The sequence below is a fragment of the Dicentrarchus labrax genome, unplaced genomic scaffold (genome assembly GCF_905237075.1).
Source record: "Dicentrarchus labrax unplaced genomic scaffold, dlabrax2021, whole genome shotgun sequence".
In the NCBI taxonomy this organism is placed as follows: Eukaryota; Metazoa; Chordata; class Actinopteri; family Moronidae; genus Dicentrarchus; species Dicentrarchus labrax.
The window spans coordinates 20,311,881-20,337,144 of record NW_026136704.1 but is presented as its reverse complement, the minus strand read 5'-3'; the positions used below and the strand labels follow the sequence as shown (position 1 = coordinate 20,337,144).

Genomic DNA, 25,264 nt, shown 5'->3' with positions numbered 1-25,264 from the left:
TACACTGAATATGATTTATTGGTAACCAAACATGACACGATGTTGCAAATATGCAGCTTGATCGCGTTTTATTTTGAAGGTTCGAAAGCGGAAGTGTAGTATTTTACCACCTGAATAGTAATTTTGCTCTGTGCGTGTGAGAAAAGGAAGAAAAGAGGGTCACTTATAGTGAAGTGCAGCTGGGTTGGAATAAGGATACGAGGTACTTTTTTTATTATTATTGTTGTTCGTACACTCTGTCCGTTTCCACCTCCTTATCCTGGCGAAAGGTTGAACGGTTAAAATGGAGGCGGACAGATCCGGCGGAGGACCAAACCCGAACTCCGGAGGCGGCAGCGGAGCGGGGCGCAACCCAAACGGGCCCAAAGCAGCACCGGGCCAGGCGACATCAGCCGCGGCGACCGGGGCGATGGCAGCGGCAGCGGCGGCGGCAGCAGCAGCCGGAGCCATGCCCGGATCGTCGCAGGCTCGGGAGCTGCAGGACGGGGACTCGGGTATGACGCTTCCTGGGATCCTGCACTTCATCCAGTACGAGTGGGGACGCTTCCAGGCCGAGAAATACCGCTGGGAGGCTGAGAGGGACGAACTCAGGGTAAATTTGTTGTATCATTTAGGCTACATTTGCAACGGTGCCGCCGAATAAAGGCCAGAACGGACACTGCAGGAGCTCCTTCAGTGTTGCTTTGTGACAGTACACATGCCCCACAATCAATCAGTATCATTGTGACAAAAATGCTAACGGGCTAACATTACACCCTATCATATTGTATTGACCAGGATGTGTTATTACTAGACAGCAAAGAAGCACTGAGGGACTCTGTGACCTCAAGCTGATCATCACCAGAAGCCAAACAACCATTAAACATAGAATAAACAGTTTTTCCCCCAGACAGCAATAATCTGTGCCTTTTGGCCTTAGCATGCCCATACAATCAGTTACTTCCACTCACAGGTATATACACCACGAAGTTAAATGATACAAAAGCAAGCAACTTATCCTGCAATAAAATGGGTAGGTAAACAGTTTAGGTGTGGCTACCTTGCACTGTCTCCATGATATTAATGCAGGTACGCATCAAAGACATGTCTGTGTCAGATTCCTTTCAAAATGTCAAAATGTTTTTCTGGCATTCATGTGCAATCATAATTTGAATGTAGACAGTTAATCAGGTTTTCATACCCCACAGGGGACAAATCAAGTGATTTGTGGCTGTGCTGTTGTGGTTGAAAGATGATGACAGTGTCACACAGATTTGAGTTCCCCTTTAAAATAACTGCATTTGAGAGTGATCGTTATTTGAGGGTCAGTTGTGTCCCGAGTGCTGTCCTTATGTAACGAAATTCCACCATAACATGAGGACTAGTTTTATGTTAATGTTGTTTTTATTCACAAAACAGTTGGGACACTGAGAGAAAGTGAGCAGGGTGACCTTTTCAGACAGGCTTCTCTCGCCAATCGCCATGCACACCAGACAGACAGCAAGTTTTTGTAAGCAGTTTTTGCACTAAAGAACATCTTACTGCAAAATCCCCCACAGATGAAGTTCTTTGAGGCTTAATATTAACAAGCCTTGGTCTGTAGTAATGTGTAAGTCTGTCTATCTGGTAGAATTTGAAAGGAAAATAACATTTTGAATTAGGGGCCTGTCACACAGACGGATGAGTCAGTGTTGTGGTGGATGAACATGGATGGTATGTTTGTAATGCAGTGTATTTTTCTGTATCATTCATACTTTTTGTCTTTTAGATTGTTATCAGTCAAGCACAATCCTATCTACAACTAAACATGCGTTTAAATATGAAAGACACAACAATGTAAAATCACCTGCCGATTATAAACACGTATTTGTCTGCCTGGTTAAATAAGTGAGCTTGTATCTTATAGGTCATCAGTCATAAATCTGTGAAACACCTAGAAAAGTCTATGTGAATGTGTGAGTCAGTGCCATAGCAATGCCCTTGAGCCAGGCATGAGTCCCCTAAATGGCTGCCGTTATTCATCGACCGGCAGCGGAAGACAGAGGTTGTACTATGCAATTCTCCTACATGCATGTGTGTGAGGCAGAGCATTGCTGGGCAAGATTGTGCATACTCATCAAATTGTTCCAGGATTAACGCAGGTTAGGAAAACATACACACACATTCAAGGATGTTTTTCACTCTGTGTTTGGAATGAAGGGATGAACCGTTTCATTCCTACCACCATATGTGGTCTTCCTCCTGTAACCACACGTTGCTTGTAATTAGGATGAACCATCTTCTGGAGTTCACGAGCTGCTTGACAAAACCGCAAAAAAAAAAAAAAAAACACATATCATTGCCTCTCTTCTGTCACTCTGCTTCTCAGTTTGCCCCTGACTGAAACCTATGTAGTTATAAATAGGAGCCTGATAAAATATGGATGAACAATAACAAACGGGCTGTGCTCGCTGCCTTTACAGCCGTGTGTGCGGATGGAAGTCAGAAGCAGGCCATCGCTATGTCCGACATGCCATTAGTGATTGTTATGGAACTTTGTTTGCGTGTGCGTATTTGCTGCACATGGTCTGGTTTCACGGGTACAATTAGCACCACGTTCTGTGCTGAGAGAAAGCGAGGATCGCTGAAGTGCCAGGCTGAAAAATTGACCTAGCTTACATTTTAACACCCACAGGCCACAGGCCTCTGGCTTTTGTTGCCAGCATGCTCGCAGGGCTCTCGGCATGTCCTGTACAGTCTGAAGCATTTGGTATATCTGTCCATAGTCTGCTCACATATTGCCTGCGAATGACAATTTGTGCTTTCATGGTATTCATAAGGCTAACAAGGAACGCACAATCATAGATTGCAACAGCAGCAGAACGATCTTTGACAGAGATTAACACTATCATCTTACGACTGTGTGTGTCTCTGTGTCACAGTGTGGATGTCTGTGTGACAGTGTGGATGTCTGTGTTTAGCCTGTCTCTGTGAGACTGTAACACATGTGCTGTCTTTTGTGAGTGGGTTTCTTCGGTGTGAAAGGCCACCTGTGGTGTCGTGTCTCCAGTGACAGGCCAGGAATGAAGGCCCTCCCCGCTTTGGGCCAGGTGGGACGTCCCAGCACTACCAGGGGACAGGTGGCAGTGGCCTTGTTCTTTCTGTCACGCAAGAAGCTTTTCCCCACTGTATTCTATCAAATTACACTACTACTGCACTGTGTCTGAAGGAATTGGCTTGTTTTTCGCTGGTCCTCATTGTAATTTGATATACAAACAGACTGCAGCAGACATGGAACCAGATCAGTGGGTTTATTCTACAGGTAAAAGGGCAGACCTTCACCTGTTTCCCTTTGCATTATTCTAATTTTCAGCTATTTAATTGTATTAACCATATCAGTAGTTGTGTAGAATAGATTACTGGTGACCCAGATGACATCACTTCCTGTTGAGTGTGGCCCCGGGGGCCCTGGGTACACATCTCTAATTAATAGCTTCGCACTCTCAGCTATGACACACATATGACATCCATATGTACTGCATTATTACAGTGTGTGCCTCCCACCCACGCAGACTTGGACGGTTCCTGTTATGTGTTGTTGTTAATATATTTTTAGTATTTTCCCTTCCTTTTTTCCGTATGTAATTCCCAGCTCTTCCCTTGAAATCTTGAAAATCTCATGATTTTAGTTTTTTCCTCTTATTCAAGCACATTCATGACATGCAGTATTTTATTTTATCTATTTTTGCCTCCCAGTGCTTATGGAGCATCTTCTAATCAAACTTAGGCAGCAAGCCCAACTTTTTTAGGATGTCATTCCCTTGTTAAATACTACACGTACACACACTGTAACACACTCCATTGGAGCGCACTGTCCCAGAAAAGTTCATTGCTCTACTTGTTGGCTCCTGGATTCTCTCATGGGGATGAAGGGATGAGAAGATGGAGGGTGGCCAGTGGAGGAGGAAAGCTGCCCTTGACCCCGTTCTGCAGCTAGTAGAGAGTGACTGGCTAAATGTGTCAGCTCTCCATGTTACAACAAACTCTGGAAAGGTCAGCAGCGGTAGGCCACATGGAGGAAAACCCACCCACAGGAAAGAGAGATCAGATGGCACGACAGGTTTGCTTGCAACAAGGTTCCTTTGTTAGTTTATCAATGTAATACAAAGAAAATAACCAATGTCAACATTAGCAGAGCTATATGAGATGACACCCAAAAGACTTACTAATCATTTTATTATTCCTCGACATGGGCCGGTTTTAAAACCTTATACATGTCTGAGTATACCTGTCTTTTAAATAGTCTGATGTTTTTTGACCTGCTGTTTCACTGCTGTTGTGATCTTTCATTCCATTTTGGCTCATTTTTTGTGGGTCAGCCTCTTAATAAGAACACCTTTTAATAGCTGATGAATGGACTGCCTTGTCTCACTTCTGTTGGCCTGGGTCCCACACTTGAATTAAAAACAATGTTGTGCCAATCTGTACCGGACAAAGGGCAGAATAACAAAGACCAGCGTAAGCAAAAAACAATACTAATCTGGCTGCCTCAGTAATGAATCAGTTTTTGTTAATGTATTCACAAACCTTAATAGGAGCTTCTAGCTGTGGGACCTTGTTTCACCCATTAGCCTACCACTTCACAGGAGAAATACTGTAGGAAGGAAGAGCAAGTAAAACCAGGTCAGAGCTGCAGAATGACTAGTTAAGTACATAGACATACAGCAATAAACCCTTTGGTACACTAATCCCTCTGTTCAGGCCACCTTCTATGTATTGGGAAAAGGAAGTTCTTACAGTCAGCGTTCATTGTCATGTTAGTATCTGGTTGTGTGTGTGTGTGTACACACACACAGCCTTGTCTCTCTCTCTTAGCAAACAAACCATTGTCAGGGATTTTGGGCACTAGTGGGAACCTGTCCTTCTAGGAACTCGGCGTGACACTTGCGCACAAGATGGTTATCTGTGTGTGAGCAGGTTGTAGCTCGTCGGTGTGCGAGGAGGAGTAGAAATGTGTGCCCTGCCCCTGAAGGGTGAAGTAGACACATTCCATTTAGAGGTGGAAAATTACAAAGCATTTTTCTGATTCAAATCATTTAAAGATTTGTAGTCTGTGACTCAAATGTACATCAGTAAATGATCAAGGGGACATTACTGTATTCTGCCTCTGACTGGCTTCAGTAAGCTGCTGCTGCTGCTGCGGGTTCAAGCTCTTTTGTTGAGTTCAGGTCTGACATGAGAGCCATTTGCAAGTTGAAGAGCTCAGCATCTAACCATTTTGGTCACAGTTTTTCCAGTAGGTTTTTGAGCATGATTGTGCGTCTCAAGGCTGAGCTGACGATGATGTTTTTACTAACTGAACAGCTACTGAGTCGGCACACTGCACACTTAAAGATGTATTTATTTGCATGCAGTGAAACCTCATATTCCACTTTGGCTCTCCCTTGGATTTGAGTGGTTTTACCCAAGTTGCCCTCTGTTTGACCCACAACAGACTTCCATATCAGAACAGTGGAAATGTTTAAAGGGAAGTTTTATTGTTGTGCATTCTAGTTGAAGCTTGATTGTTATTGATAAAAAGCAAATGTTATCTCATTTTACTTTGAGGATGTCATTGTAATGTGAGCTTGTTTGTATTTCTTAGCCGTGTACCATCTGTTTTCAACCGTTTATGGTACCCAGTACATAATGTACATGCTGTTTTCTTATATCTGAACCTCCCACACTATGACACTGCCCAGCTACCGAAACAGCCAAGCTCTGCTTTTCTTGTATTTCAGCATGTTAACATTTTATATCTGATTGTGCTACACTGTCTACAATGTCACACTGTGTGGAATGTACAAACACAGTATTGCATTTACCATTACAAAACACAACAACTGCGCAGTTGCTACTTTTGTGCATCCGGAAAATGCTCAGCTAACTAGCACTAGCAGCTATCAGCCACATAACCACAGCAAATTATATATTATAACATGGCTGTTTATACCAGGCTAAGCAGACTTTTTTTTGTGATTCACTAGTCTTCCTAGTTTGGTAAATGAATGCAATACTTTTTAAACCGACCCTTACTGTATTTCACAACCTCTTAGGTCATATCTGCTGTGTTGTCATGCTAGATTTGACAATTATCTCCAAAATGTTAAGATATAAGCATATAAAATCCCATTGAATTAATCAGGATTACTCAGCAGCAGCAGAAGTAAGGTTTGCTTGGCAGATTATCCTGTGTTCCACTAGCCCTCCTAGCTGGTTACATGACTCTCTGTGTGTGTGTGTGTGTGTGTGTGTGTGTGTGTGTGTGTGTGTGTGTGTGTGTGTGTGTGTGTGTGTGTGTGTGTGTGCACACTTTCCTGGGTGATTGACTACCCTCTCAAGTAGACCGAGTGCCTGCCCCATGAGATAGTGTTTATAGACTGTTCTAGTTTTACATAACTGCATACGCGTGTGGGTGCAGACTCGTGGACACAGACAGGGACGTGCAGAGGAGAAATGGACTGTAAAACAATCGGTATTAATGCTCCAGTACCACTTGGCACAAAGAGAGAAAGAAAGGGAGGAGAGTGAAAACTGTTGTGCCTACGATCACCTGCATGCAACCCCTGAGAGTAGAAACATAGGTAGGCCTTTTTAACCTACCTCGAACTGGAATTAATGTATTTGTTTCCGCTTGGGCATTTCTGTCCTTCAACCTATAGAGGGCAGGTAGTTTGCTGCCTGATGCGAACCACATTTGTGCTTCGAAACTGCCCACCAGCATCACCTTGTGCAAAACACTGAAACCTGTGTTATAAACCTTTCTCCATTCCGGCAGCCCTTTTAACATTTTTGTCAAGTCTTGCTTTATAGCTTACTCAAGGGAAGACCCTGTCTAAAAATAGTTCTCATCAAAATTTGACAGTGTCATCATTCTCATTATCACTTTTTTTTTTCTTCTTCTCACACAACCTTTTTAATTGTTTGACAAATGGCAAGAACGGGCAGGGAACATCTCTTTCCTAAAGGTAAGAATTCTATCAGCTAAGTGAGGAAGGAAACAGACGGGAAATGAGAGAGGAAGCACACGAAGGAAGGATGCTTGGATTTGGCCAGTCTGTCTTGTTTTTCCTCTGCTGCAGATGCGCACTGGAGCCTTGGTTAGGTGAAGTTAAAAATAAGAGCCCTGTTCCACAACCCTCTACTTATTCTGGCTTCTCAGAAGTCATGTTTGTTATGCTCGTCACATGAAACTTTTTTTTCCTTTGCGTTCATGGTCTCTATTGATATCAAATGCTTCACTCTCCAGCCTTAATTCAAACCGTACATGCTTTTTTTTTTTTTTATACAGTTCACTGCGTTTATAGCACAGTCACAGTGTCGGCATTAATTGATTTTCCGATCATATACGCTTGTGTGTGGTTGCGATATGTGTGTGAAGGTACTTTGTGTTCCTTATCATCCGGTGTATGTGTGTGTTTTCAGGCTCAGGTGGCATTCCTACAGGGTGAGAGGAAAGGGCAGGAAAATATGAAACAGGACCTGGTGAGGCGGATCAAAATGCTGGAGTACGCCCTCAAACAAGAGCGGTAAGACAAATGTCCCCGTGTCCTCGTGTTTGTTACCCATTCAGCCTGCGTAATGGTTTGTAATGGTTGCATGCTTTAGGCATAGCGATTTGATAGTGAAAGATTTTCTTGCATTTGCTTGTAATGCTTCCCTCATGTGGTCTTTTGTGGGGTTGCAGGGCTAAGCACCAGAAGCTGAAGACAGGAAACGACCAGAGTCCTGGAGACAAGAAACCAGAGACAGAAGCAGACCAACGTATGTTTAACCAAGCCCTCACAGCATATACTCTGTTTTTGTTTGTTTTTGTTGTTATTTTTGAAATATTATATCATCTACAGCTGTTGCATCTTGTACTGCTGCTGTACTTTCAGAGCAACTCAGTTTCTGCTTTTCTCTTTTTCTGCCCATGCCTTGCTCTTGCATCACTATTGACCAATCTATTTTCTGTAGTTCCCAATGGGCCAGCTGAGTCAGACTCTGAGCCAGCCAATCAGATGTCGTGGAAGGAGGGACGTCAGTTACTACGCAAGTAAGGCCTCTCTGTCATCAGCTCCTTTTTAAAAAGAAAACTTTTTCTGATGTCTATCAGTACTTTATCATTGGTTTTGAATTGTTCTGGGTGTATATTTATGTGTCCCTTTTCCTGTAAATGCAGATATCTTGAGGAAGTGGGTTATTCAGACACTATCCTGGACATGCGGTCTAAGCGTGTGCGCTCCCTGCTTGGGCGGAGCAGCCCTGAGGCTAACGGACCTCCACCCAGTGAAACCTGTCCTGAGCCGGAGCCCCGGGCAGGTGGAGAGTCGTTGTTGGTCAGACAGATAGAGGAACAGATCAAGAGGTGAGGCTGTGAAAGCAGACATCCTCTCACTCTCTCTCTCTCTTTGCCGTTGCAAGAGAATAATGACGCCCGCAGTTTGCAACAAAATCACGACAATAGATTGACATTTACTTTGTTTGTTGTTCGCCTCCAGTGCAATATAAGCACATTATGTTCCCACCAAATATTTATTATAATGGTCAGTTGTTCAAAAGTCCTGTGGGTAAATATTAATGCCATAAGTCTTGAGTCACCCTGAATAGACCTGACCTAATTTGCACATCATGCCGTAATCTGATTATACTATTCAGATACATGACCTTGAAATATTATGATGATGGTGATACTGATCCAGGTCAATTGAGTTCAAGCGGTAATGTACACACACAGTAGGTTGTGCTCTTAAGACATTTTGACCTGGTCTTTATCACGTTCGTAATCAGGGTATTGGGGAAGAGTGGGAAATGTGACTTATAATCTTTGTCCTAATGTATTGGTGAGTGGAATATCATTATAAACAGAGTAGAAATTAGAATTACCAGACAGAAAATGTGCATGTGACACAGTGTTAACATGAGATGAGTCATCATTGTATGGTAAGGCTGCTTTGTGAGTAGCATCCATGTGCATATGTCTGTGCAAGCATAAATGTGAAGACAGTGAAACAATAGCACATCCTAATCTCAAAAGCCAACAGAACAAGATGCACAAAAGATGTCTAAAACGGAGGGCATCCTCCATCAGGCAAACATGGTAAGATTACAAAAAAGAAAAGAAACATGTTAAGGTTGTGTATTGTCCTTGCACGGAAAATATACAGTATGTACCTGTCAGACATGTACAGATTGTTCCATGTAAAGATGAAATCTGTGAGTATACATATATGAACCAGGGATCATTTTATCAAAATATTGGAAATGTAGGTTTAAAACTCATAATTGCACTCACAAAAAGCATTTTTAAGATTATAAAAATGGCTGTACTGTAATGTAGACGGCTGTGGCCAAGCTTTTATTAATATCATCTTATACAGTGTAATTGAGGTCATCCTGCATCTATCTGCAAGTTGTCGTCCTAAATAATCTTTGTGTCCCTTTTTTTTAAACTTGGAATGGAGAGAATAATTCTGCGTGTATTTGCAGGAATGCGGGCAAGGAAAGCTCTAAGGAACGTCTGGGTGGCTCAGTGCTCGATAAGATCCCCTTCCTGCATGGCTGTGAGGACGACGATGAAGACGACAGTGACGAGGACGATGACTTCCAAGGCATGGCCACCGACTGCATCGATGGACCGCGCAAGAACAAAAAGTCTCGTGTAAAGGTATGATCTGTGCATTAGAAATGAAATCCGGTAGATAATTGAAATGGAAACTACGGACTATAAACTTTATTCGTATCACGTGAGTGACATGAAGTTTCTCTGCTCTGCTCTTGTGTCCAGATGGGTTCGGAGCCCATGACCACAGACCTGGACCCCGAAGACGAGGAGGACGAAGACGACTCGGAAGATGCCCTCAGTGAATTTGACTTCCTGGGCTCAGGGGAGGATGGGGAGGGGGCGGGAGAGGCCCGGATCTCGGGGGACGGACGGGAGTTAGGTACGCTGTTGCCATAGCAACACCATCAGCACCAGCACTGCCAGAATCACTGCCACCAGTGTATCTGTCTTTTTTGCCCCCACTCCCCTCCCCCACTCCCTGCTCACCTTTTTATCTTTTACTTCTCATTGTGTCTTGGCATCTCTTCTTGTCAATAAAACCAACCTCTTTTCCCAACCACCTGTCTCTCTGTCCTGTTTCACGAGCTGTCAGTCTGTGACTCTTTACAGTTGTGTAGCTGTCATCTCTGTCTGTAGATGTACTCTCTGTGGTCCGGGGGTCATTTCAAAAGGTTATCACGCATGCTGCCTTCTCTTTTTATATGTCCACATTTCATTCTTTGAGTCATCTTTACACTGTATGCCTGTGCTTTTTATTGAGTTCATCCTCTCACAAAAAGAATCTTTCAAATTTGTGTGAGTGAATGTTATGTATTTAAAGAATGAAGTATATCGTTTTGCGTTTTTCATCTGTCTCTCATCTGTCTGTCTGTCGGCCACTCCGTCCTTCCTCCGCCTCTCTGCATGACTGGATGTTTTGTGTCTCTCTCCTCTTGCCGGGTTCAGAGAACCGCAGGAACAAGTTACAAGGCATGATGTCGGACTTCCCCCCTAAACCCACCCCGCCCCCCTCTGTATCGGGACAGGCTCGCTCCGGGGAAGGTAAGATTCCCCACCCAACATGCCCCATAGAAATCCACAGACTATCCTCAGTCTCCCATGTATCCCACACACGATTGTAGCTTTGACTTTGAATCTGAAATGATATGCTGTCATGTCTCAGTTTTGTTCAATGTTTAAACCTGCGTAGGGGTAAACTTGCAAAGTTGCTCTTATACCTATAAATACTTCCTCTGGTACACAGTGTGGGAGTAAGAAAACAGGATTAATGGAGTCTTGCCAAGGAATCAAAGATTTGTTGCCATATTTTTATATATATATATATACACACACATACTCATTGTCTCAGCTTGTATTGGGCCATGATGATCTTTCAAGACGCAGTAGACTCTTGTACTTTTCCACCTCCAACCTGCAGGCGGCGCCCTGGGTTTTTCCTCTGACGTCTTCATCATGGACGCCGTTGGAGGAGGTGACATGAACCTGGGCGAACTGGCTGATCTCACTGTTGCCAATGACAACGATCTCTCCATGGATGTAATTACCCATTTGCTCTGGTCAATATACAGGATGTAATCCAACCTGCACCTGCACGCTCAAAATATGTGAATGTTTTTTTTTTTTTATGTGTGTTCTCTCAGATGCAGGATAACCGAGAGGAGTTTAAGAAGACATGGAACCCTCGTTTCACACTACGCAGCCACTTTGATGCCATCCGCGCTTTGACCTTTCACCCCAGCCAAGCGGTGCTGCTCACAGCCGCTGAGGATGGAACACTAAAACTGTGGAACCTCAACAAGGCCATGCACTCTAAAAAGTAAGAACCCTTAGATCCACAGGCAGCTGAAATGAAAATTCGTTTATATAGCACTTTATGTGTAAAACTCACTCCAAAAGCCTTCCCAGCAGCAGTAGTAGATAGTTGTAGATAATGTAAAATTATGTGCAACTATCTACTAAAAGACATAAAACTAAGAAGCACATTTATAAGATTGTGTCCCTCCATAGGAATGCAGCGTTGGACGTTGAGCCCATCTACACGTTTAGAGCACACAGGTGAGTTGAGTCTGAGACGTGCACAAATATGAATTCGCACCTTGTGCACAAAGCTGTCGTGAACTGACACACACTGATTTGTTGATGCTCTATCTCGTTTTGTCCAGCGGAGCCGTTCTGTCACTGACCATGGGCGAGGATGGAGACTCTTGCTACAGCGGAGGTCTAGATGGAACTGTCAGATGTTGGAAGATGCCAGACCTCAACGTTGATCCTTATGATAATTATGGTTAGTCAACCTCAACTGCGGAGTATTTAGCAGTCACAGAGTAAAGTTTTCCTTACGTTTTCCTAAAATGTGCATTTACCCATCCAGATCCTGGCATCGAGAGCAGCGTACTAGCTGGCCACGAGGACAGTGTGTGGGGTCTAACTTACTCGGCAGTCCACCACCGCCTCGCCTCGTGCTCAGCTGATGGCACCATTCGCATCTGGGACCCTCAGAACTCAGCTCCCTGCCTGTCTGTCTTCAATAAGGAGAGAGGTAGACCATCTGTGTGTAGTATGTCTGTTTGCTTTTGAGCCTTGTGTCCATGTCGCGCAACTTCACAATCTCCTGTGTTTTCCCAGAGCATGGGACACCCACCTCAGTGGCCTTTGTGGCCACAGACCCCAACCAGGTGGTGGTGTCGTTTGACGGCGGTGAGACGCTGCTCTACGACCTCAACACAGAGCAGAGCACCACTGCGCTAGAGACACAGACCAAGGATGGTATGTTCTGGGTTTAACACCCAATTTGTAACAGTTGAATTTCCATTACTTTGTTCAAAGATAAGTTAAATACAAATAATTAGAAGAATAGATAAAACGGATTAAAATGGAGTTGTTTATCAACCTGTACAGGCAGTGAGCTGATCAACCGTGTGGTCAGTCACCCATCTGAGCCCGTATCCATCACTGCACATGAGAACCGCACCATCCGCTTTCTAGACAACAAGACAGGTATCTGCAAGAGGGGCTTTATTTTTCATCTATTAATTTCCTCTGTAGGTTTACATTTATTTCTGGATCTAAATAAGCTTGCTTTGTGTGTTTTGTACAGGAAAAGTTGTTCACTCAATGGTGGCTCACCTGGACGCAGTCACCTGTCTTACTACAGACCCTAAAGGCACTTACCTCATCTCTGGCAGTGAGTACAACTCAGCTGAACATCTTAGAATCTAAAATAAAGGCAAACTGTAAACTATGATCTTATTCCCTCTCTTCTGCATTAATATCATCCAACCCATCCAATTAATTGCTGTATTTTAACAACAAGGATATTTATACCGTAAAAGTACAACAGAATTGCTCTTCTACAGCAAACGGTAGATAAAATGAAATAAACAGAAGCAGTCTGTATAATCTGCAGTCTCCACTAAAATTAAGCTATAATGCATGCCTGGAGAAACTGCATTAAATCTAGCTTGTAAAACAATATCAGAGATTCCTTTACATTGTACTCCACAGTGATCTTTGCTCCTCATAACATTGTTGTGTTTGTTTGCTTGCACGCGCTCTCTGCCCCCTGCAGGCCACGACTGTTCTGTGCGCCTGTGGATGCTGGACAACAGGACGTGCGTGCAGGAGATCACGGCCCACAGGAAGAAGCACGACGAGGCCATTCATGACGTGGCCTTCCACCCTTCCCAGCCCTTCATTGCCAGTGCCGGCGCAGATGCACTTGCCAAGATCTTTGTCTGACAGCACTGTCGTCATTCTGGTGAGAACTCGCACACAGTGAGATGCAGACCGCTCAGAATTTGACAACCTGCTAAACCCTGCACATACTCTCCAATATAACATTCTTTATTACTCCAATATTAATCTCACAACGGCACTCCACGATTTTTATACATAAAGATCAGTTTATTTATCATATTAAGTACTTCTAAGCCTGAAGAAAGTTGTATATGTCTTCTGTGGCTCAGGAGGGAGCTTTCCACAGTCTGGGAAAATAACTTTAATAAAATGTATTATCATTATGGGGGATAATAAATGAAAGACTCATTTGGGTTGCATTGTGGGAATTGTAGAATCAAGTGCTTTTGAAGCTTGAGTCATATGACAAACTTACAGTCAGGTTACTTCGGCCTCTGCTGGTTCTCTTTTTATTATTTATTTTAAAAATCTGTCTTTTGCAAGTCCCTTAACTTTATGAAAGTGTAATACTAAATTGATTGCTGGATTACACTTTTAATCTTTCTACGGGTAAAAAGGTTTCATCAAATTTTTTTCTGCATTTTTAATCCAGTTTTAAATAACAGTTTTCAAAATACCCAAACCTCTTGAATTTCTTAATATATATGGATAGCCAAGTAAATCTACAGTTGAACTCAATATATCCCCCTTTAACAGAATTGTATTATTATAATCCACTGAGCTGCTGAAGTTTAAATTGGGTTTAAATTATCTAATTTGTAAATCTACTTTTTTGGATTTATGCAACTCTGAATTACCAACTGAGTATGTTTTTAATTACATGGGACCTAATATCTTTTGTCTTTTATGTTATTGTCATGGACACTGTTGGTCAAACTTTTTTTTAATCTTCTCTTCTGCCTTTAGAGTCCAACGAAAACAACTGGGCCAAAAGAGATGGAAGACTACAGTGGACAGATTTCACCTGCTTACACACACACACTTACACACACTTGTCCTGCACCCCACTGGCTGGGTCATTGCCACAGGACGTCACCTCCCCTCAGTCTCCCTCACTGTTCTCTGATGCCTCAGTGACTTCTTGTAATACTAACCACACTGCTTTTTTATAACTTTAAAAATTATGGCTGCTCTGTTTTCAAATAATCATGTTTGGAGTAACTCTTTTCTACACTACAATATTCTGTTCTGCTTTTTTTCAGTCTACCAACTATTACAAAGCATCATACTTGTGTGTGTGTGTGTGTGTTTGTGCGCTTGAACTTGCTGACACACTACTCACATTTCACGGAGTATGATCGAGGAAACACTCGCACTGCACAGCACGCACAAACACACCACCATATTTCATCTGAGATCGATTTTGATAGTTAACATATTGCTTGTGGCTAACATACATTATGTAGGCATGACTGAAAACAGTAACCTTTTCCCAGTGTCGGCAGAAAACACCTGACCAACCTCTTTATTGGGAATCAATGTATTACATTCCAAAGACTCCAGGTAGAGTGTGTGTGTGTGTGTGTGTGGTGTCGTATTTAAGGTTGGAGAATGTTAAACGTAGGTGTGTGTGTGTGTGTGTGTGTGAGTGTGTGATCTGAAGAGGCACTAGGCAGTTGCTAACCAGTGTTGAAACAAATAGCTTTAATTTCAACTTTACGGCCAAGACACCAAGTCTCATTGTTTGTCTGAGTATTAAAGCGTCCCTGTGATTCTGCCTCTACGTGTGTGTGTGTGTGTGTGTGTGCAAGAGTGTGAGTGAGATTAAATGTCACTCTGCTGAATTTTATTTCCACAACCATGACTCATTTCTACAGATGTACAGATTAAGCTCACACCACATTAAACAGCTACAGAATGGTTATCACGAGAGAGCAGTTCAAGGCCTTACACCACAGAGGGTGTGAGGCCGGTCTGTATGCTCTCAACAAATGATGCCGATTGTGTCATTTGGTGCTTTTTACTGTACAGAAGAGTGCGCACGCGTGTGTTTGTATACGCACTAGTTAAATCACGGTGCTATGAAAGACCTTGTCAGTCTTGAGTCAGAATCAGGGACCTGTTTTGTTTGTGTGTGTGTGTGTGTGTGTTTGTGTGTGAGAAGGAGAGACTGTGTTTCTCACTCATTGGGCTATAGATGTACGTAGTGAATCGACTTTTTAAATAACACTTCATCGTTGAATCATTTAATTAACTGTGGTCACATTTCAGAAATTAAGGGTCACTGTTCTTAGTAGAGGGTTGTGAATAATCTCGGCCTTGGGTCCTTTCAGGCGTGAGGAGTGTACAGAGCTGATGGTAATTATATTACATTGAGGATCACCTGGACTGAAAAAGTTTCCTCAGATGAGAGCTGCTCAGATCGTCTTTTTCATTTCATCTTCGAGTCGGTGCCAGTTTGCAGGTGGTGCTCGGGCTTCTGGCTTGTTGTTATTTATTCAGGCTTTCCCCCCAAAAAAGCTTGACAATTATGTTCACTTGTGTGTCGAGGTGAGGGTCCCTCTTCTTTGTTTGACACAGTAGCACATTACCCCGAGAGCTAATGGTGTGAAGCTGATCTCTTTCTGAAGAGGCAAGCTGGGAGAAATAGATTCAGGGTAGGAAAAAAAAAAAAAAGACGAAAGTCCATTTTAAATTCAGCCACTTTTATCATTTCAGAAAGAATAAGAGAGAGTATTGATTTAAGATGTGTGGGTGTCAGTTGATATTACACAGCACCTAATCTGTTTTGCCGATCTGTTGTTCTGCTATTTTTGAACATAACACTTGGCTTTGGTGAAAAAATTGTTCCTTTGAGAACACTTCACATCTCTATCTGTGTGTCCTGCGTTTATAGTGACACCTGCAGGACATGTTTGTTTCCTTTAGGTAAAATTTGCCCCTTAACAGCTGACCTGACTTCAAATTACTTGACTGTTCATTTTATTGTATTACCTTGAGGAGACTGATATGATCTGGTGTTCAATCAATTGGTCAAGGGGCACCCTCCTTCCTCTTCAAGATTACAGGGTCACACTAGGGGTCAGAGGTCAGATCTAAGGGTTCAAAGTAGCCTAGAGGTAAACACTCCTTTCCTAATCAATGGGGACACTAGCATTTGTAGTTCCAGTTTCTTTTTTCCTGAAACAGGGTGGTAGACTGTCTGTCTGAAATTAGACATAGAGAACAACCAGGTGCAACTTCATTATTGTACTGCTGCTGGCGTAACGTCCTGTTGTCTCATTAACTACTATTTGGCTCCACTTTGCACTACATCTAATAGTGGATGCTTTTGGTGATGAGCGGTTGCAAACAGGGTCCAGAAATAATGTTTTGCAGTTTATTTCTTATACAATCTGGAGTAAATACTACAAGGGTGGAACCTGCTGTGGCTCAGTTATTTGATAGTGAGCGTTGCTGATGCTTTCTTTTCACTCTTAGCTGCCGTGTACCAACTCTGAGAATAAAGACAAATCAGTATGACACATCAAAAAAGAAAAAGAAACTGAAACAGAGGTTGTAAATGATGACTAGAGATGCCATTATGTGCTGTAAATGTCCATCATTTTGTTGGTTTTTTTTCTTGCATTTCTTTTCTTTGATTATGAATATGATTATTAAGATGTAAGAATACTGTAGTATCATAAGTGAATCATTCTTCCTTGCTAGGCATAGAACTTGCTTGTGATTGATAATGGCAATGTATAACTTGTAAAAAAGCAAAATGATTAAAAAACATGAAAAATGAAGAAAATAAGTTTAAAAAAAAAAAAAATCTGTTACCAGTCAGAGGCCAAGGTAAAGGACTCTCATTTCTTTGTGTTTTTATTTTTTTATTAGCAATTTATCACTGTGTGATATTTTGTACATCATATTAAGCTGTATTCAAAATATTTCCTCTAACTACAAGGGATAAGAGACCTGCTTTTTATTAATTTTGTTTTATTATATATTTTTGAACTGCATTCTAGCTTGTATCAAATGACTTTCTCTTTTTGTTTACGGGTCCCCTGTTGTATGTCATTAAGGAAGAAAAAACAAAAAATGAAGATTTTGTACAGTGAATTGAGAGTTGTTTGTGTTGTCTTTCTTGCCTTCTAGTTAGGGATACAAAACAAAATTCAAACACAGCTGGACACCTGGGAGAATGATCCCTCCCTTTGTCTTAAAACACACTGTAGAAGTACTGTCATGGAACACTTTAGTTTTGCTAATTTTGCTAGTATTGGGAGACTTTCAAGAGACATTTTTTTTTTTTAAAGAGGAGCAGCAGAGTATTTGTCAAGTTCTAAAGACGCTAGATGCCTAAGTTCCCATAATACAACATGATGGCGTCTTTCATTAGACCGGTCAAGCTCAGAACCCCTAGCTTGCAACACAGGCTTTAAACTGATTTCCAAAAACAGATGAAAAACACATGCTTAAAGTGAATAAACCAACACCAGTCTTATTAATATCCCCTTGAGTGCAGATAAACTTATTCTCTTCAGACGAATGTGAAAACATTCTTCTGGTATCAAACTGCACAAATGTTGTTTCTGCACAGTGAAGCCTAAACATCCAAGTGAAATAATAAGTAAAACATTTGGTGAGTGGAGGGTGACTTATTTTGTCAAACTGTTTTAAGTTTCAAGAATGCACTTCCACACTCAACATCCAAGTCTTGATTCGTGAAATTAACAGAAGTCATGGGCACAGCCATCAAAAACACATTAACTGTCGGGCCAAACCAAAAATCATGGATTAACATATCCAACCTATCCGTGCTGCCCTGTGGCTGAAAGCACTTAAAAAATATGTTATCTATATTTTAGAGCCTTTTCTCCACTACATCATACATGATGTATAACATTTAAGCACTTAAATAAGTTAGATCTTATTTTTTGAGATTTTAAATAAATAATAATAAAAGAAAAATATTGCTTTATCTTTCAAGTATTTGATACATATTTAGCTTGGGTTTATCCCATATTATCATTTTTGGTGCATCTTGGGTGTTATGTTTCCCTATTAATGGAAAATACTTAGATCACCCAGCACCTGATTGTTTTACCTGTGGTTATATGTCTATTTGTAATATGAGTCAAAATCACCAGGTAAAATGGCAACAAACCAACCTACTTGGGAATTCATTGTTCAGTATCCATTTATACCAAACATTGCCCTCTTGTGGGGGAATGAAGAATCATAGCAAACATTATTTGCAGTTGCCGAGTTATGAGGTCTCTTGTCACATCAGCATTTCAGCTGAGTGCAGTTGCCTGTGATTAATTTGTTCTAATGAATTGGATTGATTGCATGATATAACGGCACTGGGAAGAAAGTAAGCTGAAGATGATGATGAACCTAATGTAGTTAGTGAGTTTCAGCATTACTGTTGAGGGACCAAAGGCAGAAAGTCACTGTTTTCATCTGCATGTAAAATAAGATAAGTGGTGCAAAGTCACAGTCATACTGACGATTGTGGTAACCCAGCCTCATTTCTAAACATACTGTTTATCCTGGTGCGTGCAAAAAAAACCACACTCACCATGAAAGTTCCCTGCAGGCAAATTTGCATGAAAACAACTCTGCAATAGGCGGGTTCCTATTCTGCAAGTCAGGCAAAGGTGTGTCTACTAAAAATGCAAAGAGAAAAAAGGTGTAACAGAGTAAAAAACCAAGGCAGGGAACAGCTAGTGTATTAAGCGGGAAGATGAGGAAGAGATGGGAGGGGTTTTTGAGCCGTGGAGCTGCCCCCTCAGGCAACGTAAGAGGATCTTTTGCTGGCCTCTGCTCAGGGAAGGAGCAAACGAGACGGATAACCCCAAACCAAGGAAGGGAGAGAAAGAGAGAGAGAGGAAAGGGAGGAGGGAGAAACCCTGGGAGTATGGAGTCAAAGGGGCGGGACTTTCTGAGAGTCTATTGGCTTCAGGCTGTGTCTGTCATTTCACTTCCTCCTTGGCTGTGGCAAAAGCACAGATAAGAGGGCAGGAGGGAGGGGGAGAGGGAGGTACCCTCAGACAGCTCTCTCTCTTTCTGTGTGTGTGTGTGCGTGTGTGTGTGTGTGTGTGTTTTTACAAAAAAGACTGAACTGGGCTGAAACTGAAAGACTTGTAAAAGCAGTGCAGTGTCTTGCTCTCCTTCATTCTCACAGTTTCCTGTTTAAGGAGGCCATTTTGTAACTCAGCCTAGGGGAAGAGCACAACAAAGTTTGGCATTGTTTTTTTTTTTTTTTTTCTCCCACGGGCCGGGAGTTTCACAGTCAACTTTGGACTTTCTCCTCTGCAGGAGCAACTCTGGACGAGAGAGCTGAAGGAGGGAAGAAGAAGGTGGAGGAGGGTTGTTTCCCCACCCTCAGTGTGTCTTTTTTTTTAAGAGCCTCTCACACACATTGCTCATGCTTGTCATGCCTGGACAATAACAGGAGTCTGCCACTGAAAGAGCGAGAAAGAAGTGGCTGAAAGGAGGGGAAAAAAACACCGCTTCCTGGATAAGGATTTCTTCCTTCATCCACTGGGAGGGGGTGGACACAGGACACAGAGAAAACCCTGGGACTTTGTGCTTAGTGTGTGCCCATGTGTCAGTGTGAGTACCCCTCTCTCCTCCAGTGAGACAGTTTGAATGACTGTGGGTTTTCTGAGAACTCTAGACTGCACCTGGGCGTGTGTTTGTGTAGTGTGTATGTTGAGAGCTTCAGGCAGCCGGCGGACGGGGACTCTGAATGGCTAACGCTAGCCCTTGTATGCCCTCCTCAGGGGCCATGGCCCAGGTCTTCTTTCCCCCTGGGGGCTCCTCACCACCCGGCTCAGCTGTGATGCAGCAGGGGACCCCTATATCTATGCCCTCTCTGCCCACTCAAGGTGGGTTTCCTGTGATGGACCTGACACTAGGGCAGGTTCCTGGTGGGGCTGTGCTGCCGGTGCTGCCCTCACTGCCTCCAACTCCAGCAGGGGTGTCCTTCATCATCCAGATTGGCCTGACCAGAGAATCTGTCCTGATGCCCCAGACTGCTGACCTGGCTTATGTGAAACAAATTGCCTGCTCCATTGTCGACACAAAGGTAGGAAATGTGTGCGTGTGTGTGTGTGTGTGTGTGTGAACTGAGGAGGTAAATCTCCATGTGAAAAGTGGTTCCTGTACAAAGTCCTATGCTACACTTTCAGATCAGTTTTGTCAGATGACCAGTTTGGGTTGTGCACTTGCTTTTCTTCCCTTTCACTCTTTGTTTTTGTGTCCCAGTCTACCACAAAAACCTTTGTTTACACTTGACTATTCTCATAAGTAAATAAAAGGAGTTAAACATGCAAGCAGACAAAGTGTTTGAACAGTGAGAGACTCTGTGCAAATGTACAAAATGTCACAACTTTGCTCCGCTCTAATTACAGCAATTAGCATTTTTCCCCTCACACAGTTGGGAGAGAACACTGTTCAGTTAGGCTTTGTCATGCCACATCTAGCACAGCAGACGGGCAGAGGGATGTTTGATGGTCTAATGGGGCAACATGAAACAACAGTTTAAACACAGGTCAACATCTAGAGCACTTTATTGCATTTCGCATTTATTAGTTTTAAAAACAAACATGTCTCAACGTGCAGTTAAACAAAAGAAAGTCGATATCCAGTTGTTGAGGAGCATCTTAACTTTTTTTTTGTAGAGGGATGTGAATTTACTATATATAATCTGAATATGCTTCCTCTATCTGTCAGAGTCCTCCATGACTTTGACCTTTCTTTGTGATGGTCAGAGTCTCTTTCATTTCTCCTCAGTGCAACATCAGAGGTTTTGCATTTCACTTAATGATCCCACTGTATTCAAATGTGGCATTCAGCATTCAGCAAATTTATTATTAAATAATAATTGCAATTGATTTTGGAACATTCGTAACAAGGCTATCATTCAAAAGATTTGCAAGGATCTCCGCTGTGTTTTACATCACTGGATCGCAGTTTAAAGCATAAGGAGTGTCGTGGTTTTCTGAGTCTGAGTCTTCAAACAAATGTATCTTCTTTATTAACCTGAAATAGAAAACTTCAAAACAAACGTGCAGAGTTGTGAAAAGCAAAGACAAGCAGTAACATCCTCTTTGTAGCAGGAAGCAATGGGTGTCATGGGAAATGTGGTCTTTATTTGAGAACCGACAGCACTAATTTATTCAACAATACAAAGCAGCACATTTTCACAGTGACCATTTCTACTATATAGGCCTGTAATAGAACACACAGGAGATAATCCTACATTGGTGTGGTAGTTTGATCAGCCCATGTGTTTTTAACTGCCAATTAGACTGGTAGATGATTAGATTAGCACATTTCCACAGCCTGCTCAGAGCAGCTTTGTAAAACTCCCCACAATCACAAATATTCCAGGAAATACTTGTAACTCTCTCCAACCAGCTTACCCACTCTGATAATCTGTTTTTGTGAACAACGGTCTTTGTTTTCTCCTCTCATATGAGTGGTTCTCTGTCATGTACTTGGTGTAATTTAGTGAGATAAATCTGATGATCTCTGCTACATACCTCTGCTCCAAACCGTGTTTTCCATATGATGGGAACAGATATGGTTGGAACAAGTACGAGGTGTCGCTTACCTTCATCACAATGTATACAGCGACTGCATGTCTCAGCCTGTGCAGTTCACTCGTGGCCTTTTCTTCCTCTTTTTTGTGTTTTCTCTGACAAACCAAAACTGCTTGCCTCTGTAATGTAAGAGAGGTTGTTGTTGTTTGTTTGTCTTTATGCCTTTATTTTCCTTTGCCTTGGTTTTCCAAAGCTGTCATGAAATTTAAAAGTTTCTTTTCAAGTGATGTGCCCTTAAAAAAGCACCACACAACATTCAACAACACCTGCAGATGCTTCACAGTAAAAGACACCTCAGAGGACATAATCATATGGCAATCATTTTCTGTATAAATCAAGTGCATGGATTCACATTTTTGTTGTGCATTGGAATCACATGGGACCGAGACACAGCTGGAAAAGCTAATAAAAGACATGTGACAAGGGGACACTGCTGCTGGAAGGCTTTTTGTTGTACGCCATGATCAACCAGCAAGGGCTAAGGTGCTTTTATATTTATTTTGACTTATTTTAAGCTATGGCAAGTTTGTTGGTGGATCAGTTTGAAAATATACATGAAAGAAACTGTTATGACTAATAAGAACAGCAACTCCTTAGAGAAATCAACTGATTTTAATCACACAATTCAGATGAGGGTGTCACTGACTTTTACAAGTAAATATCACATCATGGCATTGGTCAGATGCAGAATTTTTAATATAAGCTCTTAGTGGAACAGCTCAAACATCAGGAGTTAAGCATCACTAAAGGAGTACTGGCAGTTTGGTAATTAAAAAAAAAAAGGTCTATGCTTTTGTCATTCCTGTAATTGTGTGTGTGTGTGTGTGTGTGTGTGTGTGTGTGTGTGTGTGTGTGTGTGTGTGTGTGTGTGTGTGTGTGTGTGTGTGTGTGTGTGTGTGTGTGTGTGTGTGTGTGTGTGTGTGTGTGTGTGTGTGTGTGTGCGTGTGTGTGTGTGTGCACATTGAATTATGGGTAACTCCATGCTGGCAGTGACATGCTGGTGTCAGGAAAAGAGTCAGATGGAAGACAGGAGGTAGAAAGGTCAGTCTGGCATGCAGTAAGGTCACACTAAGGATATCTAACAAACAGTATCATGGAGCTTCTAACATGGTAATATTCATATAGACTAAACTTTTTCTGTATTTTTAGATTGAGAAAGGAATGTTGATTTACTCTAAATATACACTGGGTACCAGTTTGCGGTTCCTGCTCCACAGCATTCAATTTAGAAAAAGACCTTGTCAGCAAAAGAAGAGAAATTATCTTTCTTTTATAGTTCGCTTCTACCTCACTTTTTGTTTTTTCTTCAAGACAGTCGATACACTGACTGACCAAACTCACAGAACTTAATTTTAAATTCTAGAGAAGCTCCAAAAGTTTCAAAGATCCCAACTATCTGAGGCTGAACTCTGGGGAAATGTATAAAATGATGCACTACACATATGAAATATTTTAATTTGATCAACAGGTGCTGCAATAAAAAAAACAAAAACAAAACATGGGTTATGTGTTGAAGTATCACACAGTAAGAGCTGGAACAAGATGATAAAGAATTTTTATGTGATTTTCCCAACTTGAAAGATACTTAAAGAGAAAACTAAAGTAAACAGAATGTGAAGGGGTTAGGGTTAGGTTTATGTATGTTTATTTGAATATGTGTAGATGGATTTAACATCCTACAATTGTATTTAAGCATTAGCTTGATAGTTTGAAGTTATTATTTGCTTTATTTGCATCTCCTTGCTTTATTTATTAGCAATTGGTGAAGTCTATTGTAAGATAACTGCACCACAGACCACATTGAGTCTTTCTGTGTGGACTTTACAAGTTCCCTCTCTCTCTGGGTGTTTCAGTTTCCTCCCATCCCAAAAGAGTTGAAGTACTGGGATACTCCTGACATTGATTCTGACTGAATCAAGCAAGAGAAAACATTAGAAAAGTACCTTCATTCCCACACACACACACACACACACACACACACACACACACACACACACACATACACACGCTCAAAGCAATCCCCCAAATCCCCTAAATACAGAACTCCTGGCGTGCTAGGAGCTCCAGCTTTAGGTGGGAGATTTGGACAAAAGACAGCTTGTCCTGGTCGGGCCAACTGAGTGTAACACATGAGTTAGACCGTGTGTGCATGCATGAATGCCTACATTGGTGTGTTTAGAGGGGTAGTGAAGGCAATTTGGTACCCCACACCCCCGCCCACGGTCATCTCTCCCATCCCAGAAACGGTGAGTCACCATTTCTGTTTATTCACAGGCTCTCTCCTTGTGTTCCATTGACACGTTTTTCCATTCACTTCTCTGTGGAGGAGCAAACTCTCCCCTGGCTTCAACTCCCCACACCAGCCCAGAGTTAATGGCCAGCTTTTGTCTAGAGTGTCCTCATTTGAGCATTAACTCCAGTCCCTCAGCCCCAAAATCTAAATCCACCTTCAGTGGAGCAGCATCTTGACTCCACAGTTCCCACATCTTTCTAAAGCCTAGCCTGGTTCTGTATATCTGGCAATAGGGCTCGCCAAAATCCCATTTACCTGGTCCCAACCCCCTCCTTCTCCTCCTGATGGAACAAGAACTAATAGTGTGGCCTGGAAACCAGAGGTCTGTCTCCATTCAACCATGATGCAGCTCTGGTGTATTTGCTCTTTTGTTGGACAGGCCTCACTAACTCCCTTCTTTCTGCTTCTGTCGCTATTTCCTTCCCCCATTTTACCTTCTTGTTCCTCCATCATCTACAAGGCTCTTATTGCTCTTATAAGACTTGGGATCTTTGTCACTCTTAGTGATTTTTTTTTGGATAGGTTATTTTCCATGAATAATATTGGAATAATAATAATATGAATGTTGTCTCGTCTCGTCTCATCTCGTCTCCTCTCCTCTCCTCTCTTCTCCTCTCCTATTTGTTACCTTGGATAAAAAGCTACCGGCGTCTGTTTCCTCTTACTGTCTTTGAGAGAACTAGCTCCTGCTCTTCCTCTTCTTGTGCCTTTCCCTCTCTACCTCCTCCTTTAGATCCTGTACTTCCTCTCCTTATCCGCTCATCTCCGGTCCATTCTGCCTGCTTTATTGTCAACTTCCTCTCACGCCCTACCTCCTCTTCCTCCTCGCATCCCACCTCCTGTTCATCCACTTTCCCCCCACTTTGCACTCATTCACCTTCTGGCACTGTCTTCCCTGTCAGTATCACCTAATGCGGTTTAACCTCTTGAACACGCTTTAAGTGGGTGGAAAATTGTGTGGTAATTCACACTCTCGCCTGGTCATACATATGACAGGACAATACAGGTTTGCGGCACGTATACCTTCTAGGACGCGATGAGTCAAAAATCCTATACTCCCATTTGTCATGTGATTACCTCAACTAGAATGATTCATGTTTTCCGGTGAATATTCGACACTGGTGACGGGCTAAGCCAGACCTTTAAAAACAATTTAAAAACACAACACGCTACAGAATAGTACAGTTAACA

General features: G+C 42.2%; 2 protein-coding genes across 4 annotated transcripts in view; both read left to right on the top strand.

Annotated features, from left to right (window-relative positions):
- The first annotated feature begins 86 nt into the window (after window positions 1-86).
- Window positions 87-17,284, top strand: strn4 (striatin, calmodulin binding protein 4). 2 transcript variants are annotated; one of them, XM_051396623.1, is made up of 19 exons: window positions 87-592; window positions 7,423-7,526; window positions 7,685-7,761; window positions 7,957-8,035; window positions 8,162-8,347; window positions 9,017-9,079; window positions 9,469-9,646; window positions 9,767-9,923; window positions 10,490-10,585; window positions 10,962-11,080; window positions 11,185-11,360; window positions 11,552-11,599; window positions 11,707-11,828; window positions 11,916-12,083; window positions 12,170-12,310; window positions 12,443-12,541; window positions 12,642-12,728; window positions 13,113-13,301; window positions 14,147-17,284. In XM_051396623.1, exons 1-18 carry the CDS (start codon window positions 284-286, stop codon window positions 13,280-13,282), a joined length of 2,379 nt encoding a protein of 792 aa, XP_051252583.1. In that variant the 5' UTR covers window positions 87-283; the 3' UTR covers window positions 13,283-13,301; window positions 14,147-17,284. The 2 variants fall into 2 exon arrangements, with proteins under 2 accessions (XP_051252583.1, XP_051252585.1); XM_051396625.1 differs by lacking the exon at window positions 9,017-9,079 and having other exon boundaries at window positions 88-592.
- A 1,872-nt stretch (window positions 17,285-19,156) lies between these two features.
- prkd2 (protein kinase D2) overlaps window positions 19,157-25,264 on the top strand; it is a 35,961-nt gene continuing 29,853 nt past the window's right edge. For both annotated transcript variants that reach the window (XM_051396622.1, XM_051396621.1), the window contains exon 1: window positions 19,157-20,261. In XM_051396622.1, the coding sequence (XP_051252582.1) occupies window positions 19,923-20,261 (339 nt within the window). In that variant the 5' untranslated portion in view covers window positions 19,157-19,922. The remainder of the gene's footprint in view (window positions 20,262-25,264) is intronic.